This window comes from Synchiropus splendidus, chromosome 9, assembly GCF_027744825.2.
Source record: "Synchiropus splendidus isolate RoL2022-P1 chromosome 9, RoL_Sspl_1.0, whole genome shotgun sequence".
In the NCBI taxonomy this organism is placed as follows: domain Eukaryota; kingdom Metazoa; phylum Chordata; class Actinopteri; order Syngnathiformes; family Callionymidae; genus Synchiropus; species Synchiropus splendidus.
In genome coordinates this window covers 9587966-9609337 of record NC_071342.1, presented here as the reverse complement: position 1 = coordinate 9609337, position 21372 = coordinate 9587966, and the positions used below count along the sequence as shown (strand labels likewise).

Sequence of the window (21372 nt, the reverse complement as noted above, 5' to 3'; positions counted from 1 at the left end):
TGCAGTGAATATCACTTGAGAGAGAGGCGGCAGCATAGAGGCAAAACTAAATCTAGTGTTGATCATGATGTTATGTCTGTGGTACGCCCTGATAGTCTCATGCAGCACCTCAGAGGCTACGCAAAAATCCTGGCAGACACCCCGGACATATTATACATTCATGCCATTTGTGAAGGCATTATAATTTATGCATTTAATTTCTCTCTTAAAATTCATTGATACATTTATGATTTCGAAAATCCTAGCAAAGGCTCAGCGAAAGTGGCAAAATAAAAGACGTACCATCATACAGCTTCAGTCTGGCTCTGGAATGTCTTGCTATCACTCACCTTGACTTAGCTGAAGTGAGTGGGGTATAAGATCAGAAACTTGGAGGTACTTCCAGGATCATGAGAAACTCTCATGAGACGCGGGGTTGACATGATTTACAGTAAATAAGGTCATTAATGAGCTTCAAGGAGGACAGGATTATTGAATCTTAAGACTTGAAGCTTCACTGGGGCAGGCGATGGACAGGAAACATAACATCACTGCAGATACATGCCAGTGCTCACTGAACCTCCCTGCTCCAGTGTGTGCTGCAGTGCCAAGTGGCCTCCAGCCTTTAAGGAATCTCCACAGCGTCAGGGAGGCAGAGGAGCCAGACTTGCCGCTCTCCAGGAAACAAGGCTAACAAGCCTGGAGCTGAACAGCTACATCATTCTCACCTTTCAGTTTGCATGAATTTAACTTGATCCTTGACCGCAACGCTGAACCACACAATTACCATCCATCCGCCCATCGCTCTTACCTCGGGCTGAGAGCTTTTTTGTGTTGATGATTTTGGCAGCATACTCTTGGCCGGTGGACTTCTTGACACATCGTCGGACAACGGAGAAGGCTCCCCTGCAGCGGAGGACCAAACATCAAACACAACATAGAGGCGTTCTGCGGAGCATTTCCACACAACAGTTGGACCATTCTGTGAATACATCATATTCCTGGACTTTCTGCTGCCTAATTGCATTGGACGACCATGCGGATTCCAGATTGTGTTTGTATACCAACGTTGATATTGTTATGACAATGGCTGTTTGAGCTGTCAGTGTTTTCTTACTTAATAAGCTTGCTCCAAACTACTGCTGGTATTAAAGATGTTTCAGCAGTGGTTCACTAGTTTAAATTGCATCCAAGTGGCATCACAGAATGTTTAATGGACAAATATTAAATGTCATTCACTAAAATCTTTTTTCTAATTCAGTTCTAGGGTGAGGTTATGTACAGTAGAAAGCACTCTTCTCTTTCGGTCTTTGAAAATCAAGTGGGATTATTTACTGAACAAAGCGATCTACTCTCCTTTCTCTTCCCATCACTCTTTCCTTCAGTTTTTCCGCCCTTTGTTTTCAAGTTAAGGAAGTTTCCTGTCAATCAATCACTGGATTACATGATTCAAATTTTTGTTTTTTTGGAATCAAAATTAGAATTTTCTCACCTAGTAACGCAAGAACTTTAAAATTACAGGGCATACACTGCAGTTTCAGTTTGTACTTAAGACTCTCATGGCTTAATCTTTAAGGAAACTGAGCATATGTTACTGGCAGGATCAACCGAGAAGCCCCCTCACCTTCTTTCCAAAACACTTCAACTGTTTTCCATTCCATCAACAAGAGCAAGCACACAGTTAGAGGACCTACAGTCAGTACCAAACCACTAGGTTTAATATGATTGAAAAGCAAACTTGAACAGCAAACTGTTAATGAAGAGCGTTAACCCTTTGGGTACTGAAGTCAATGGCATCATGGCATTTAAACAACCCCTGCTACAAATATGGAGCATGACTGAGTGCGATTTAGCAAGTATATGGCAGTCACTTGCAACTTCAATCTGTGCAACATCTGAGGGGCCTATTTCTAACATGTTTTTTGGAGTATATATATATATATTATATATTTGAAAATCCTCGAGGAGTCGTGGGAGTCACTTCACTGTCCTGCTGTAAACGTCAGTGATGATGCCTCATCATAATGATTGCTTCAGAGATGAGGAAGAATGTCTCCACTGGACGTTATGCAATACACTACGGCCACCGCCCGGTGACGTCATAATATTCAAAGACCAGTGAATTTACTCCAATACCAAACTTTGGATAGCACAGAAGATTCTTCTCTTTTACTGCATGCCGTCATCTCTGACCATTTTAAACTGCAGCCGATTGAAATTGTGAGAGCAAAGTGGAATATTTCATTGAAAAAAAAAAACACCAAATGGTGATACAAGTTTAAACCGGAAATGGTTAGTAATGGATCATATTTATAAACAACTTCATCTGAGACCATAGATTTTCACACTGGAATGGAACCCCACGATAAATTAGGGACTACAACCGTGTTGTAGGCGTAATAGTACTTCAATTCGGGCACATACATACATAATCATCTGTGCAAAAACCACGTCCTGTCAGCTGGGAAACGCAGGGTTTTCCCCTGCATTTTAGGAGCGTAGGGGTCCCCGGTGGGTCTGACTTACTCAGGTGTTTCAGGTGGGAATCTGCTATCACATGGGTCTGACTCACTCCCATCATTCCATGAGTGAGTACCAGTTCTTGGTGAGCTCATGGAGTATGGGTCTATCTACAGTAACTTGAAAAGAAGATCAAAGTCCATGCAATACAGACCATGTGGAACTTAGCCAGGCTTGGAACACGGAGCTATAGTACTCAACAGCAACAACGAGGCAGTTGTGGAGAGTGTGGTGGTTCACAATCATAGTTTGAACTAACTTTTAATACAGAAAACTTTTGATGATGACAGTGGTCGACACAGACTCCCTGGATCGCTCGGTTTGTTTTATTAGATGGAGTGGTCCTCATAGACTTTCTGATGCGGTCGTCTGCCTTGGTTCATATCAACACATGCTGGGTCTCTCGTTGCGCTAGAGGCACGGCGAAAGACCATGGTATAAATAGTTATAGGACGGACCTCCGCTCCGGTATTGCTGGCGTTGTCCTCTTCCATGTCCCCCATTAGGGTTCACTGATCGCGTACACACTCTCACAGGCAGTGCTAATGCTACAACCCGGCATCAGTTAGGGACCATCAACAAATAATGAAAAACAAACATTTTAGGAGAGAGAAGTGCGAAAAGGTTTTTCATCACATTGAACAAAGGACGGACAGTTTGTATAATGATTTGGAGAATAGAATATGACTAAAAGATCATTTATTCACATTATTTCTAATATTTCTTCAATAGCACCTATGAAATGTGTCTAGACTGGTCCATTGTTAAAGTCAACTGTTAAGAGACATGAGATACAGCAGCCAGACAGCTAAATTTACAACTGGCAGAGCAGTCTGTCAGACACCAGCGGCTTCTACCAGGGACGTGAAACATTCAATTTCTCATCTCCACACTTGGTTAACTATTATAATTAAACATAAACAAATATTGATGTTGGAGACCAAGTCCACTCCACATAAGTTTCATCATAAAACAGTTTCAAGAGAGACTGCAGTGTGTCCAAAACATGGAATAGAATGAAAATGTACTTATCGTGATAGTTATCGTTGAAATGACAACATTTACTTTTTTTTGTCCATATCTCCCTTCCCTACTGTAGACCCACAGGGGTTGGACAAAATAATGGAAACACCTTAAAGCTTTTTTAGCAGGTGATCACTGTCACATGCATAGTTAATACAGTCTGATATTTGTGCAGGAGATGTGAGAAGAGGTCCACTTGCGCAGTGATCCTGACATTAGCTCCCAGGAGGAAACACGAGAACCCAGCGGGTGAATGAAGCCACGAAAGACGGAGGAGTCCTCAACTCCTCTGCATTTTTTAAAAGCCTTCTTCTGATGCGACTGAGCCCCTCAGTTTGTGTTACATGTGGACAAAATATTGGATGATAGGTGGACAGTTGTAGCCGAACTATTTGACAATCTCACATTCATGCAAGCATTTCTTGTACGGATGAAACCTGTTTTGGTGACGCTCTAGAAGTTTGAAGACGGTTACTTAATAAGTGCTGTCACTTGAAAATGAGAGCATTTTTTTTTTCAATCTGTCAGCCCAGGAACTCTTGCTTCAGGTGCTGATTCTTAGATTTGAGATTGGTATCCGGTCCGGTTACAGCTGGCTCATCCTGTTCCTGTTGAGTCTCTCACACAGTGTTCCCGGGCTGTTTCAGAACTTACTCCAAATATCCCAGGGAAAGCGGGAAATGTTGCACTGCAGCAGGAGTTTTTTTTAGTCTTAATATAAGTGAGCATCATTTGGAACTGTGGTCTTCTAAAGTTATTCCAAACCACTTCAATTGGAGTGAAAATGTCAGATGAAAGCGCGAACCAAACCTGTCTTCAGGGGAGAGGAGCTACGCGAGATCAGCTTCTTCTGCATTTGTAGGGCAATAAGCGCAGGTTTACATCCCTCGCTCTATGTTGTTGTTGTTTTTTGGTTTGACATGTGCAGCAGCCCCGCAGTCTGCCAGAGCAGGAGGTCTGGAGATGCCACCAGACGACCGACTTTCGACGCGTGATACCTGCAGATTAGCAGGCACGCGCGCTTCAGCGCCAGTAAGCAGGAGCTTCAGATGTCGGCGTGTCGCGTGAAAGCGTCACAGATTGGATTTGAGAACCAAGATGCTCGGAGATCACTGTTGCTTAGGAGGTCGCCTACCCTTCCCCGTTTTGACAGAGAAGTGTCCGCGCACAATGGCAGCGGCGGCTGGAAAGGAGCCGGACACGGTCATACACGAAAACAACAGAGGTCGCTTACTTTCCCAGTTCTTCGTAGAGCTGGTATTCATCCGTAAATCTGGTGGAGGTCGCGACTGCAGCCATGTTGCTGAAGACAAGAGGAGGAGGAGGAGGAACCGCTCGCGCTGCAGCCACCGCTCGCGCTGGTTTCGGGAGAGCTCGTGAGGGCGGAGAGAGGAGGGGGAGGAGGGCGCTGTAGTAGCATAGATCGTCTACAGGAGAAGATGCGTGACCGTTGCGCGTTATATACGACGATGCGGCGTACACTCAATAAAACCTTAAATTTGAAGGTCACATCCAATAGTTACCGCGATATATGAGCTGATGTTAAAGCTTAAATCGATTAAGACATGCAAATGGCGTCAGCACGGATAACAACTTACGACTCTAATAAAAATATCAATAGTATACTAGAAAATAAACTGTATGCCAACTAAAAACTATACCAACTATGTCTAATAATATCTAAGCGCAAATTGCTTTAAAGCATAGATGAATGAGGGAACTTGATGAGCCCTCCGTAAAAAGGGTTTAGATAGAATAGAATAGTCAAGCGATAACTAGTGTGCAAAAACATGTACAGTAATGTGCTCACAATAACAGTACTTCTGTCCATTTAACAAGTATGACTTTTAAATTAGTCTTCATTCAAGCTGAAATGGTAGATTTATTTCTGTCATTTTCATTTTTGTTGTGTAAATGTACCTTTGGATTGTACATTAGATCATTCTTTCATGAAACCATTGTTGTTTGTTCACAGCAATGTATGAGAACTATTAAAAAAAAAAAGAAAAAAAAAAAAAGCCAAAACAAGGTGATTGTTAACTACAGTCTTTGTTTTTGCATGGCTAGTAATGTAAAAAGTAAAAGTAACTTGGTTTTTAATGTGACAAACAGCACCTTGATAGGACAACACATTCAAGCTGATCAGTCAATCAAATTACTTAGTCTTAAGTTTCGCGATTTCAAATGTATCAATTGGTCACCATTTTCTTTTCGTATCCAGTTGCTAGGATTACATATTTTAATCGCCTACTTCGACTAGGTCGCGACAGTATTTTTGTTTCCATCAGAGTGAGCTGTGTTTCGCACAAACCATCTTTGGTTGTAGTAGAGTAGGTGGGAGGAAAGCACCGCGAGATCTTTTCTCTGGTCTCGTCATGAGCAGATCCTGGTTCAGTTGGATTTTCTCATTTCTCAATTTTAGAGTTCTTGTCACAGATCACAATCCGACTCCAGATCGGCAAGAAAATTTCGTTCTGTTGTCAAACGTGTTGCCGCAATATTTCAATAATGGCACGACGGACTGAGGTGTATGGCATTGTATCTTCCATCTCAACGACACGATGTCAAAATATCTATCTATCATTCATCGAGGAAAGTAACTATAGCAGGAAGATATTCGCAAATATTCCTATAATCTGAAAAAAAAACGTTGTTTGGACAAGTAAGTTTGTGTTCTTATGAATTCCAGGCACAAATAAATACATCTGGGAATCATTGTGCACTTTTTAATTAAAAAAAATCTTATTTTAAAGATTGTATTTTTACAAATTTGTTTGTTTGTTTAAAAGCTGTTTTTGTTTTTCAAGGTGATGATGACAGTAAACATTTGATCAAGTATATATTACTGTAGAATTATCACTATTTTACATAAGCATGTGGTTGCAAGTTAGATTTCTTGAAAGACATTTGCATATTAGTTACTATATGTTGCCTTCGTTATATGTAATCTAATGACACATTTATCTGGCAAATTATTTTAAAGCCATTTATTTTTGTCCTTTTACAGCATGCGTTGGAAACAACAATAAAAGCATGTGTTTAAATTCAGATTTAAATCTATAGTCATACGACGATAAGAGTGCCAGAAGGCATGGCTTACTCATGTTGATGAATGCAGTTGGAAAATGTGTATTCATGGGTGACTAATAGTTCAGTCAGGAATGTAAAACAATGCTGCCATAAACAACGTCGTATTGTGAAACATCCGTCCGCATCTTGAGGCTACTATATATAGAGAAACGCCATATGGCTGAAGTTGCCAGCCCAGGCTTTGCATCTATATAGCTTAAATAACAATTTCGTTTTTTCCAAATTAAAAAATGCAGTTTAATATACAACTAAGATGGTTTTTTTTTTTTCATGTTTATAGGGTGCAGTATACGTGCATTAGATATAAGCTTTTGCGTCGGCACATGGCAGAAGTCCATTAAAGTGAAGCCCTGCTCACATTTCCATACCATGCACTTGTGTGTTCAGTCACTGTGACATCACAGCGTGTTAGTGTCACCCTCAAGGCTGGGTCACTGTGACACTGCGTTTGCATAAAGTCTCTCACCTTCACAGCCAAATGCACAAACGTCATCTTCTGTCTCCCACAACACTGCTGGTGTCCGTCCTTCTTGTCAGCCCACATCTCTGCTTTCGTGATCTAGACTTCCATGTGGTTAATTATGAACAACACTGACGGTGAGATATACTGTATAAACAAATATATATATATGGGGTTTTTCAAGATTGAAGAATGAAGTTGAAAAGCTGCAGAATCACTGTAAAATGACTGCAAGGTGTTATGTAATGTCCCTTTACTGTGTATAACTTCATCTGAGCTTTCATGAATATCTCATGAAGGGTTTTAATATATCCCCTTGGCGCTTTGCTTAAGTGTGTATGGGTGTAATTACAGTTGCACACTCCAACTGAGGCCAATGCAAATGTATTTATAAAGCGTATTAGTGCGGCATTAAGCACGCAGGTGGGTCAGTGGTCAGGTGGGTCACGAGCTAAACGCGGTCACAGTTCTAACACTGACTCTACTATTAAACATTCTATGAGTCAAATGGAATTCAATGTGGGAGCAATTCAAAATATAGAATTTAAGTTTTGACATTTAGATGTGGGCTTTTTGTCACCAACTGAATCAATAAATTCTATTTAATAAAACCAACAGATGACATCTAAAGTGCATGGGCCTGCATTTGTGCCAAAAACACGAGCTATGAAATAGGAGCTCATTATTTATGTATGTTCAGATGACAGAAACTGAATTCTGACTTTAAAAATAGTTCAAAGAATTTTCAAACTCGATATTTGATCGTTAGCTGAAACCTGAAAAGGCCACGCAGTTTGTAAAAAACCTACCGATCTCTAATAGCAACCATTGTCCCGGTGTGTTTTGTTTTCATCACCCGAATGCCTCTGTCTCCGCAGCTGCCTTTCGAGAACAGTGCTCTTGATTAAAGCGAGTCGGCGGTGAGCAGAGGAGCGGTGTGACCACTCTCCATCGTAATTACAGGGAGACGCTCGGCTCTGAAAGACTAATTAGTGAGGGAGCGCGGCCACCTTCTTGCTAATTGCAGAGCTGCTGCTTCCCTCAGTTGATGAGCGTGTCAGAGGAAGCTCGGACTAGACAACAGCAGGACTCCCACCCTGTGGCCTCGGAGAGTGTCATGGAAAGGTAAATGTTTCCATAAGAATCTCACTCATTCCAATGGAATGTGAAGACATCAGATTGGTTCTGCTTCTGTTGCACTTAAGGTGCATCCCATTTGAGTTTGTCGTGTTCCATTTTGACACTGACCGCGGTTAGATGACGGCTCAGAAAACTGAAATATTGTGTTAGTCCGGCTGAGTTCGGACTTTCAAAATGCATGGGAACAGCCCTACTGGGATTTCTCTGCGGAAAATAAATATAAGCGGAAATAAACAAACTCTGAGACGAATCACGATCTACTAATGTCTAACAACCTTCAACTATATATAGTGTGTTCCTCGGTCACATGACATGCACTGTAAACCAGGAAAACATTGGACTCTGCAGTTTAACTGAGCTATTGCCTTAGTCTGGCTACTCTCTGTAGGTAACCGCCGTCACTGATTCTTACATTTCCTCTCTTGTAGTGTTCAGACGCACCTCTTCTGGAGGCCAGATCATGCTATCCCATTTCTAGGAGCAGAGTTTACTGCTCAAACTCCAAGTGTTCACCCCTGCTAACCTGGCAGGTCATTAAAATCCCACCAACTTTACATACTTCACTGTTCTCTATGAGCCAAAGGAAAACAGGCTTGGCTTCCTCGGAGCGATAACACAGCGGCAACAGTGTAGCGGAGTCACTGAGGTCAAGACCAGTGACTCACTCAGCAAGAATGCTTCTGCTTGGCTCTCAGTTCAGTCACGTATCCGAGGAGTGAATTTCCCTCCTGTGACGTGACATCTTCTCCTGCGTATGTGATGAAGTGAAACATTGCAGTCACTGGTGCTCAGCCACACTATTGTCCCAAAACAAAAAAGAACAACACCATGGCCGACGTTTGAAATGAAAGCACGATTCTAATTTCACACAGAAGACAGAGATAAAAATGCTTCCTTACTAGTACATTTCTGTCGACAAGATTGATATTAATCAGCAAAATTCAGTCACGTACTGACCATTAGCTCGGATCTATTACCTTCCTCTGTCAATTACCAGCAGATCATCGTCCTGAGGAGGAAATTAATGGCACTTTAAGCGTGATTCTGTTGCTTAATGGGTTCAGGTTTACTGAGCACCTAATAGGAAGGTTCCCCAATTGGCTCATCGGCATCACTCCACCTCAAACGGCAGAGCAAAACGTGGAAAATCTGGATCATTGGGAGACAAGCAGAAGAAGTGAAAGTTTATCAAAAAGAGGTACGTGAGCCAATTTGTTTGCAACTTCACCAAAGTATCTGAGCATCGTAAGTTAACACCCCGCAACTGATTATCACACAATAGATCTGACAGTTTCCTCCCACATACTGAACAGTGGAGTGTTTTCGTGTGCGTGCGTGCGTGACAAACCTCCTCTGTGATTTATTTCCTCTGATGGTCCCTTATTGCTGCAGGCCACCTCAGTGTAGTGGGAGTGGGCTGTGTGGGCATCTAACAATTGTCTGCAACAGTTTGATCCTCCAAAAGTTTTGCAAACAATATCCTTGCCTGCAGTGGCCCCATTTGTTTCCATCACTGTAAAGGCTAATTGTTTTACTGGTCGCATTTACAAATTCATCAGATTAAAAATAATTATTTGGCAAACGTTTGTCCAAAGATTTATGACTGGCCACAGGCGATGAGTAGACTGCAGTGCTTTATGGTGATGCAGATCCAGGATGAGCGTTTCAAATGGCTGGTGACTGAGGAATGCTATGGAGTTCTGTTCAGCCAAAGTAAACCTTACATTGAACATTGAAAACATCATCCATAATAATGTTCCTGTATGCCTGTGTTTAGGGGCGAAGGCAGTGACACAAAATGATCAGACGTTCAGCTTCCTCTCCCCATGACAGAATTCATTACTGCACTTAATGCATCGGTCTGTGTGATGACCTCATCCCCTCTTCTTTGAACTGAACCCCAAAGGTGATCTTGAGATTGAGGAAAGAGCTTGCTATTTCAATTCTTCAAATTCAAATCCTAAGACTGTCCCCCGAAGCCATGCCTCCAGAGGCAGACAGTAGTGAGACTGAATCCTCTTTCACACCATTAAAAAACAGGCAGGATCAGTGGGTCAACCAGGACCAGGGTTAAACAACCCTCTCATGGACAAGGGTATTCATGCCTTGGCTACCAACCAACAAAGACTCTGGCTCATTGAACAGCTCGCTGACATCAGAGATCAAAATACTGTCCCTGACTTCTTTCCTATTTAGCCATTCTGTTAGGGCACTGAAAAAAGCATGTGAGGTGCCATCACCCTCAACAGTAAGCTTAGTAGCAGTGGCTTCCCATGATGCTCTGCAGCCCAGTCAACCAAGCACAGTTGTTCATCACTATAATATGGAATTTTGCGAGGCTAACAAGCATCATGCTGCAGAGACCAATGGGATGACAGTTGTACAGTGCTATATTCCGTCCACATGTATTCCAACTTCTTCTTCTTCCCAGGTCTCTTCTGTTCTGTTCCCAGTGCGCCACAGTGCTCTGCTGACCAGCTGTGGAGGATCAACTGGCGCAATGGACCTGGTGCACAGAGAATGTAACTATATCACAGTAAAAAATATGAAAAACTCAACTCACTCCAAATTTGTTGGTCTTCACTTTCCATTTTGTTAAGTTTGAGACGTCGTCCCCACCACTCACAAACCCTGTCAGCCATTGTAGCCCCGGGAATTTTCAGTTGTACAGAAAATTTCGACACTCCTGAAGGCACCATCTGCATGCATCCAACATACTTCAATGAGCGCTTCACCTGGGCGGAAGAAAGAAATGACAACAAGTAATGAAAGCAAACCGCAGGTATGACGTGCGCGACTGTCACGTGTGATGTGGTCTCACCGAAGTGGTCTCCATAAAGAAGGAATCATGAGAAAAGACAAACAGCAAAAGTAAAAGTGATATGTCACTTCAAACGTGTAATAAACCTGTTCCGCAGATGCTTTTTTGGTAGCCTAATGTAAAGTCAAACCCATTACATTGTATTGGAGTCAAAGGTAAACAGTAACCGCTACAGAGGCCGGTGAACTACAAGGCTTGTCCTGCCATTTTTTAGTGCAGTCGAAGCGGCATGAATCAAGTAGGTGCCATACAATTCTCTCACAAGTGGGTCCCCCACCCTGAGGAAAGATTCTTAAGTTAGACAAGGTGCCTCAGCGTCCAGATTACTTTCTTTTCGTTGAATAGCGAAAAGGAAGATTAGCATCTTGCTCACTCCCAGCTGACATTGACCCCACAAGGAGGGTTATCTGTGTACGTATGGAGAGATGGAATCACTGTTGGTCTCCTCTAAATTCGTCCTATCATCATTACTCACTGCACTCCTTTAGCGTGAGTAGCTAACCCGAATCCACTTTCTGATGAATTACATAAAATTCTAGTCACTGGTGTGATTCATGTTCCGCGCGGCTTTCTTCCTACTAACAAGACATTTTAGTCTGATCTACAAGCACTTCAGACATGGCAGTTCCTTGGGAACGCTCTCTGTTTTTTTCCTCTTTCCTCCTCCACTGCTTTTATTAAACACCACAGAGCTCTGAGCAAAACATGGCTGATGATTCGGACTGGATGCGCCAAAGGAACATGAACACGATGAGCGAAAATGAGAAGAAAACACAAGGGGGTAGTTTGCTGGGGGAGCTGGGAAAAGAGCTGAGGGACAAATGGAGGGGGGAGGAGGGAAGGGGAGCCATGGTGAGGCTTGACCAGAGGGTGGAGCAATGCTAAAGAGGACAGTTGAATATTCATTTCGAAGTCAGTGGGGAGAACTTCTGAGCTTTATATTGTCATCATCACACATGAATGCCAACACTAGTTTAACCGTTGATGTCCCGTACTCCCACACTGGTCCTCTTCATCTTTGCCCTCCAATTGATCCAGAGCATCACATGACACGTGGTCAGCCCTGGACACCGGCAGGGGATGGACAGGAAAGTTCAGTAACCCAGTTGAGTCTGATAGGCTTCACCACAACCACGGCAAAGATACATTCCAAAATAATTGAAGCATGTTTCTGGATTTGTGCACTCAGCAGATGCACAGACACACCACAACAGTTTACTGGGAGACTAACTGAACTAACTGAATAACCGTAAAGGTTGTCGACAAGCAATCCTGAATAGTCTCTTAGCTAAAAATATCCTCTATCTAAACTGTACAAGAAATGCCTCACTTTCAATTCCCCTCAGTTGCGCTCAGCGTATTCACAATATTTTGGCTGACCAAGATGACAGTTATTTACGCGGCAAAACAATCGTACAAATGTAGCAAGTTCACATGAACACAAGTAATGTCAGATGACATCTGTAATGTATCTGGAGATGATCTCCAGAGTTCTGTCTTCACTGGGGTCCCTCAGGGTTCACTATTAGGTTCTTCTTTGCGCACAGACTCGCTTTGGACCAGTCACAAACTTGGATGTTTTGTCTTTTCTCATACCTCAGTGACACCCTCGACAACTCTGTGGTCACCCTTTGTCACACAAAAATCTATCTGTGGCACTTGACAACCGATACCTCTTGTAGGCTTCTCACTCGAGGTCTGGTCCAAGTTCTTGCCATTCCTCGCTCGCCTGCCTGCTGCTTGAACCATCATAACTCTGCAGCTCATGTAGAATGCAGCTGAGCATCTGGACTTTTACCTGCATAAATAGTCTCCTCAGGGACTACTCTACTGGGTGGCAGCAGGATTGGGACTGACATCCCTCTGGGACATGGGCATGTACCCCAGCCCATCCACCCCACTCAGCTTACAGTTACAGTTCCGTCACTGAGAAGATCATCATGGTCTCAGAGCTCACGACTGTGTTGACCTCAAAATGGTTGAAGGAGCTCTGCATCAAGGTCCCTGCAGCAGAGGCTGCGATGATCTTCCAACATAGCCCACGGACTGCTTGACACTGCTGCACTCCAGAACACTGTAATTTAAAAGTAAACATGAAGCAACATCTATGCACTGCAGCCACCTTCCAGCAGATGTGTTTCTCTCTCCTTCAGTTAACTATGCAGTTTTAACAGGTAAATATTTGTGAAAGGATTAGCTCTATATCATCTACTGCACTTCTGGGGGGAACATGATACATGATATGAAGAATGATTGACACTGGAGGCATCGAAGACAGCAACACAACTGGCTCGGCTGCTCCGCAGCTTTGCCTTTGAGGTGGTGTTTAGCTTCAAATGTTTGATCCTTCCGTTCTAGCTATGTTAGAAATGCAGTTCTTGGACAGAGAGCATGACTTAATATGGTGATGCGTCCTCCCACTGGCCTTTGGTTCACTCTAGTTCAGTAACATCTTAATGAGATGTCTGCCTGAATCAGCAGAGTTAAAGGTCCCAGATGACGAATCAAAGGCAGCAAATAAACGTACGCCGTTGCAGAGACAAAGGTGACATTTGACAAATACGAGCCCTGCAGGTTCCATCATCTGAGTCAGTGAAGATGATGATATGAGACACTGAGAGGTCACCCCGCATTTCTTCTGTTGCCTTCACATGAGCACACTCCTTCTCTCTGCATCCAGACACACATGCACATGTTTGTTTTTCTATCCTTTAGGGGACAATTTGAGATTTCTCATTGCCGTAATGAAAAATAATAAAAAATAATAATAAAATAGCTAGCACTAACCAGGACCAAACTGAAAGCCAGTCATAGTGACTTAGTTATTTTGAAGTCCTCATCAATTGAGGCTTGCAGGGTTCAGTCAAATGTCCCCACAAAGTCATACAGTCCCCACAAGGATAGTGTTTTGTCAAGAATTTGGCTCCACAAAGTAGGATAAACAATCACACACACACACAAACCCAGTGACACAAATGTTGCACAGCTCTGCAGTGGCCTAAAGTCACCCCACTGCAGTTTCTCTGCAGGACATTGAGTGAGTCAGCGGTCAAACACACAACCCTGTCAACTGTATATCAACCGTCTTGAATCATAAACAAGAGTCTGATCCCTCATGAGATTCCTGCAACAAAACTATGGATGTATATATATTTTCATTGTATGTGTTCAATAGTTTAAGATAGAATACTTTAGGAACTAAGATAAAATGACACAATAAACCAAAGTATTGAATATCTTTGAGCTGAGTTTGCCAATCACATCGCGGCAAGAAAACAAATTCTCCGTGTCAGAACATCCAGGGATGTGTTGTGTTTGTATCGCATCCTCTTGGCCTTCAGCGCACGGCCATCCTCTTCCCATAAAGCTGAGAGAAAATCAATACTCCAGATACAAGTCAATTTCCTTCAGTACGTTCTAGAAGCAAATTCGTGTTGCAGCATCCTGTGGGTAAGTTTCACAGGTGTTTCGGACGCACAGTGACAGCTTGAGATCTATTGTGGGGGGGGGGGACATGACAGTGAGGTGGAAATGAGTTTCGAAGTGGATTGGTTATGAAGTGGACGGCGGGGAAATAGCAAGAAAGCCTTTATTAAAGTGAATGCCAGCTGGAGAGGACAGCGGAAGCACAGGAACAGACAGAGCAATAACATCCCACAACACAAATGCATCCCCTCTGTCAAACATAAACAAAGTGCCACTGAAAGTGCAGATGATTTGTCCTTCAAGTGCGGCCTTCACCGCGCCTCAGGGAAACAAAGGCAGACATGAACTCTGTTTTACCACCAAGAGGGGGCGAGGTGGGGGAGGTGGGCGCAAGTGCAATACAAAGTGACAAACGTCTGCTTGAAGAGGAGACGAGTGAACGGCTGATAATGCTCCATCCTTTCTTCTCCCAACTGTATTCTCAGCGGAGGCATAAAAAGGCTTGTGTCCACAGAGGCGTCTTTTGAACAAAAAAGATGCTCGGCCACTCATCTGTTGCCAGAGCACACGGGTAGCAGGGACCTCAGTCTTCCCTGCACGACCTCTTTAGAAAGTGTCGGCCATTTCCAAGCCACAGATGAGATTCATTTCTCTCACACAAAACCCAGTTTATTTAACTTTAAATAATGGTGCTCATTTGTTATTGTCTAACGGCAACATTATATCATGTTTCTGCATTGACATTGAAAAAATAAATAAATAAAATAAAATAAAATAAAAAAATATATATATATAGTATTTATTTTCTTTGTTCAATGGTTCAGACAAATCTAATCAAATTTAATAATTTCATATGTCACGCAGTAAAAATAAATATTAAACCACAGAAATAGTCTTTTCTTACTATTAAAAAAATAGAGAAAATCAACCTTTCATAAGACCAACTGTCTAATTCAACTATGCAATATCTGTTGGCACAAATCCAGCTCCATGCCAGTGCGTTTTCATGCTTCTATGATTGGCAGTGTCATATAAAAATTCAGACATTATTTACATTAAATGCTCACAGTAAAACTGTTACAGGTATATCTTACACACATTCTGCCACATTTTGCAAATTTCCTGAAGTTGTGGAAAACAAACGAAAGCCTGTGCATGCTGCTGAAGACATCTGTGGATAAACAAACTCCTTCATTCTTTCTGACTACTTTAACGCTATTTTTAGTTAACATTTCCACAATACAATGAAATCTGATTTGGAACTATTACTCGCGCACAAGTGCGCACGTTTGTGTTTGGAAAACGCCAGCGTTGCAGACTGGAAGAAACAAGCAGCGCATTTGTGATTTATTTATGACAATGAATAAGTGACTCACTCAATCTGGAGCGGGAGCTAAAGTGGGCTAGTGAGTGTGTACTTCCGTAACTGGGTGTCTGTCCACGTACGGAAGAGAAAGCTTCATCAGGATTCTCTTCCCCTGATTTGTACATGATATTTTTTTCACGTGCCCGTCCAGGTCTATTCATGGTACAGTAGATAGGGGTCAGTGGCGGGTAATTGATGTTGGGGGACGCGTGATTGAATTGAAGCTGAAGTGTCCCGCTGCGAAATGAAGGACATGCTGACTGATCCTGAGTGATAATGTGATAACACTCGATGACATGATCTCATCTAGAACAGAGCTAGACACAATCATAGGATCACAGTGTTTTGTGTTGAAATTCACAAAAGTCATCAAAGAGACCATGAAGGAAAATAATAAAAACTCTTAACATTAACTGTAAAACAGTCTTTATAACATATCGTGTTAAATGTAGTCTATAAACAAATTAAATTCAGTTCTTTACTCATTAATTCCTTCTTGTTTGTTGTTTGTGACATAAATAGAACATATTTTCCATCATTCTGTGACACTCCTTCTACACGCCACTTGAGTTTGGCTTGTTAGAGTTTCTTCATTAATAAAGGCACAAATCTCCATCGTGTTAAACAACAGAACTGAGTGTGGTGCTTCTTCTTCTTTGTCACGTCTGCCTTCGCTTCGGCGCATTACTGCCACTCGTGTGATATGTTGAACTGCACCCGTGCTTATGTTCATATATAGCTGGATCTATATCTGCTTTTATCCAATGTAATCTCCACAACCTTTCTTTTCACAGTGTTACACCGGTGATCAGCATGACACTGGCGACTAAAAAGTTCATCATGTGGAGTCCTGGGGAGCGTCAGACATCACTCAAATACCACTGACCATGAAGGTGACACTGACAGAGACCTTGACTCGGTGCCTTCCAAATATAGCCCAGTGTCATCTTCCCGATAATGGAAATGTAACCCTTCCTCTATTCACTTCAGTGAGCAGTGGAGCGACAGGCCGGGGAGACTGGCGGCCATTAAGAAGCCATGGTCTGGGTCCAGGTCAAAAGCCTAAACTTCAACTGAACCTTACCTTCCTCCTCCTCCACTTGGTGTCCGTCAGTAGGTCCGCCTCACCGATCAACCGGTGTGAAAGAGTCAGTGAACAGCGCCATCGTGGGGATTTAACAGGAAACGCGTGAGGTGCGGCTGAACGTTTAAAAACAACAACATATTTTAAACCACATTGATGTTGCACTGTCTCGTTACAGTTTGTACTTTTCATTCTAGAAGCATGGCGCCCGACATCATTTCCAACAATACATAAGCAAGAGTTTAGTTGTAAACACCTACTAACACGTATTTATTTACAGTCATCGCTGAAAAAATAATTAAAAAAAGTCTTTTCACTGAATTGTGTTGCTTTAACAATAATAATGATATATGTATAATTGATGGATACAAAGGAAATAGAAATGAAATATAAACTCAATTTACATGACCAGAAGCTCCCAGAGTTTTTAAGAATTCCAGTCAGAGTTTTCCATGCATAGTCAAAACAATTCAGAATAGCGTCAGCACGTGGGTCACCTAGTTTACTCAGACCACAGTGGTGTCAAGTCTGTAAGCACACTTCTGCAATCTGCACAACATATCGCACTGTTTTCCAGACGAGACGTTTAAAAGATAATCCATCTGTAAATATACCGCTGAATACAAGTAACATGCACCAACAGACATGCAAAATAAACATCTCCAAATTGCAATAGAGGTGCATCAACACCTGAGGATAAGGTGTAGTACCTGAGGTCAGTGGTCCGGAGAGCTGCCTCAGAGGGCCTCCTCTGCTGTCACATTTGTGTGCATACGCTTTTGGTCCTCCAGGATCTTCTGTGGAAATGCAGCACTGTGGTAACTACAGCTGGACATGTTCCTCGATATAAGTCCCCAAAAGTGTTTTTTTTTTTCTTTTTTTTGTGTGTGTGTGTGTGTGTGCAACATAACTCAACATGTTACGAACAGACTTTGATAAAGGGACATCACAAGTCCGATGAGGAACACGTGAATAGATTTTGAAGATCATCCATAGGTTGGTTTGGATTTCTGAACATTCTAAAGAATGCCCCATTCATTTTTTATTTTTTTTTACTAACAGTCATCTGACCAGTTTCGTTTAAAAACAATGCCTAATTTTATGCAACACAACATGCATCACTGAAATAAACCAACAGAGGTCTTTAGCAATAACGCCACCCACTGTCTGATCATTACATTGCACTTGGAATATATTTAGCACCAACTAGATATTTAAACTGCAGCATCTTAGAGCAAGAATGAAACACATGAGTATGGAGAAAAACAACCTCAAGATGCAAGCAAAAGCTGTCTAAATGATCATATAGTTTGGTGAAAGCTTTCATTTAGTTTGGGTTTGATATGATTTTAATGTTAATACTTTTAAAATGTAATATAATTATTATTTAATAATTGTTATTATTATGTAAGATGTTAATAATATTACAAATTTTATAATTAATTACTTATTTTTACCTTGTGTTTAAACAATATTAACGTAAATAATGTTGAAGTCAAACTGTCCTTTACGATTCACTATATATATATATATATATATATATATATATATATATATATATATATATATATATATATATATATATACACACATTTTATGTACATTTTAAGTTTGCCCACATGAGGGTGTAGTTTGACAGAGAGAGGCTGAGTTGCCCTTCCGTCTCATGGGTTTCATTTAATTGCGGCTCAGCTGCACCTGTATCATAGAGTCTTAGCTAAATCTGTCTGAAAAAAGATGATCTCTTGAGTGAGAAAGGCTGATCTTTTCTGAGGGTGAGTGACCAGGACTGGTCTTGGTTTCTATCCTGAGGTCAGGAACAGCTGCATCGCGGAGCTGCCAACAGGGGCAGCTATCATTGGCCCCCCAGCCTCCAGGCGCGGTCATAATAGCGTCGCCGTCCTCACCAGGGGATCATCGATGGTGCTTGCGAATTGTGGAAAATGCAGCGTTGTTCACTGAGTTCACTTGGAGGAGATTGTTGTTGAAGGAGGCGGCGATAAGACAATTTACACTGCTGTCATATCTTTATCTGTTTTTGCATCAGTGCACCATTCTTTTGCCTTATTTTCATTTATTTTAACCAAACAAATATTGTTTTTGTCTACAGTTAATCCTGAATCTGTTTTTCCTATATTTCCCTCCATTATGAAGAGGATAGACAATGAGCTACAGATTACTTTATTGTTTTTGTGTCTGATTTGGGCAGATGTTTTTTCATATTAATCCCCACTTCATGTCTTAGTCACAACACAGTGGCTATAGCCGAATCTGAGACAAGAACCAGAGCATAAAGACATCAAGCTTAGCATAACATTTCAGTGACAGAATCAATTCATAGTTTACCAGTTTGTTACTTCATGTCCCCAAAAATTTCAACATAAAACTCTTGAAAACTCTAGATTTCTTGCAGCCAGGTGCTCAAATTCTTTTTTCCCATGTATTTATTTTGTGATAGCAATGCAATCGTTGAAAATTAGATGACAGACATCTTGAGTTGAAAACAGGTGAGGAATCAGACGCAGAAATCTTGCGAATTTCATCCCTTCCTATTCATATTATTAGATCAGGGGCTTCTTCAGGTCTTCATGACTCATTATGAAATCCATTCGTTTTTGTACTTGAGACCGAAGATAGAGGAAGAAACTGACTGCAGTGTTATATGTGAAAATATTTAAATTAAAAAAATGTTTAATCTCAATCTCTAGTTAGAGTTGTTAGGATGCTAGTGATTTACAAAGCAAGGATGGATGTTTATCACTTCCATTTGGGTAAATTTCTCTCCTACTCAATCACCTTTCAGTTTTAAATCTGGCTTAGAAATTAAAAATGGCTTTGTTAATTAATCTGAAACGAATGGTTTCTTCTTAGTCATAAAGTGACGGGTGAAGTAGAACTGTCTCCTGTTGGGACAATTCAAAGCTTTATATTTATTTTTGTAATGTATCTTTAAAAAAACATCAAAGGATCATGATCAAAGAGTTAAAACCCCTGGGAGGACAGAGAGTGGACATGTCGGATGCAGATCCCAGGTAGAAGATGAAGACATGGATATAAACCACCACCAAAAACCAGCCACGACACCATGAGGACAGGTGAGGTGAGAGTGAAGAGGACTGAAAGTCCTTTGTAGCATTTTGACCATGTTGAATACAAATAAATATGAAACATTAAAGTGTCATAATGTTCTTTATTTTTAATCTAAAACTGTAATCCTCCCCTCATGTTATACTAATTTTAAAACTGTCTTAAAAGTAGTTCCACAAACATATTTTTCCCATGTAAATGTTATAATTAGGGATGGGATTGACTTCAAAAAATCGAATGAATTAATTAATAAGAGAATTTGTGATTAATTAATCTCAATTATTCGCAGTTTAATGGTGTAAGAATATTTGCCACAAGAAGCCACATTTTTCAGTTTGAATGAATTTGGTACATTGCTGAATCAAATGATGGACCCATGCATACATTTAAACAACAAAATAGTGCTTATTTTTGCATCAGTTTGACAACAGCACAATAAATCACGATGGTGTCGATATTCAAGTTTTTATATCTCCTTATTTAAACTAAAGCTCTTTTAATGTCTTGAAAATATTTGTATAAGAATTTCAATTTTATAAGAATTTCAAGAACATTCAGAGTAGTGGAAACCCTGGCCATTGTGTAGAGAAAAACCTCCCTGAAAAAAGCAAACAGATGCTTTTGTTTGCTTTTGTTCAGGGATTCCTCCATGTTTGTTGTTGTTGTTCTCATCCTAGCTGCCACATGTCTTGCGCATCGGTGTGATCAGTGGACCAGGAACTCCTGCACTTACAAAGGTTCCCTGTTGTCTGGAGAAAATGTAATTTAATTTAATTTAATTTAATTGATTGTAATGATACTTATTGTTCTGTGACCGTCATATTGTGGATTGAGAGGGAAATGAATCAATCATGGTGACCTGTTTTTCTGCCATGAAGCGTCAATAAAAACATCATAAATGAAAATATCAAAGAAGAAAAGGCTTCTTCCACAGAGGACTCACCAGTATTCATTTTGAGGACTCCATGTTGACAGGCCAGAATGTCTCCCGGCCCCACGGAGATGCTTCATCTTCAACACTTGGAATAATTCATAAACCCTGTTTGGGAGGTTTAAAGCACACAGGCGCAGTTTGACACATCACATCATCAGTTTGATATCAGGGCAGCTAAAGGTTATGGATGATTTCAGATATGAAACATAACCGTTTAGATATTCCAAATGCTAGCTTCTCCACAGGCTCCAGTGGGGGGCAGGTGGGGGTCCTATTTTTGGAGGGACTATCAGCAACTCTGTGGAATCGGGATGAGTGACAGGACAAGTGTTGTGCTGGATCCTCCCCTCGCGCATTTGGGGCAGGCATTCCTCAGTGTAAGCAGAGCCTCTTCCCTTTCCACCGAATTCCCTCCGCCTCTTGCTCCGGCTTGGCTGTGAAG

General features: G+C 41.4%; 1 protein-coding gene across 13 annotated transcripts in view; it reads right to left on the bottom strand.

Annotated features, from left to right (window-relative positions):
• The window catches only part of camk2g2 (calcium/calmodulin-dependent protein kinase (CaM kinase) II gamma 2), a 41756-nt gene extending 36857 nt beyond the window's left edge, over positions 1-4899 (bottom strand). For all 13 annotated transcript variants that reach the window (XM_053874675.1, XM_053874689.1, XM_053874678.1 and 10 more), the window contains exons 1-2: positions 4757-4899; positions 791-885 (exon numbers count right to left, since the gene is read on the bottom strand). In XM_053874675.1, coding sequence (XP_053730650.1) covers positions 791-885; positions 4757-4821 — 160 coding nt within the window. In that variant the 5' untranslated portion in view covers positions 4822-4899. The remainder of the gene's footprint in view (positions 1-790; positions 886-4756) is intronic.
• Positions 4900-21372: the final 16473 nt, after the last annotated feature.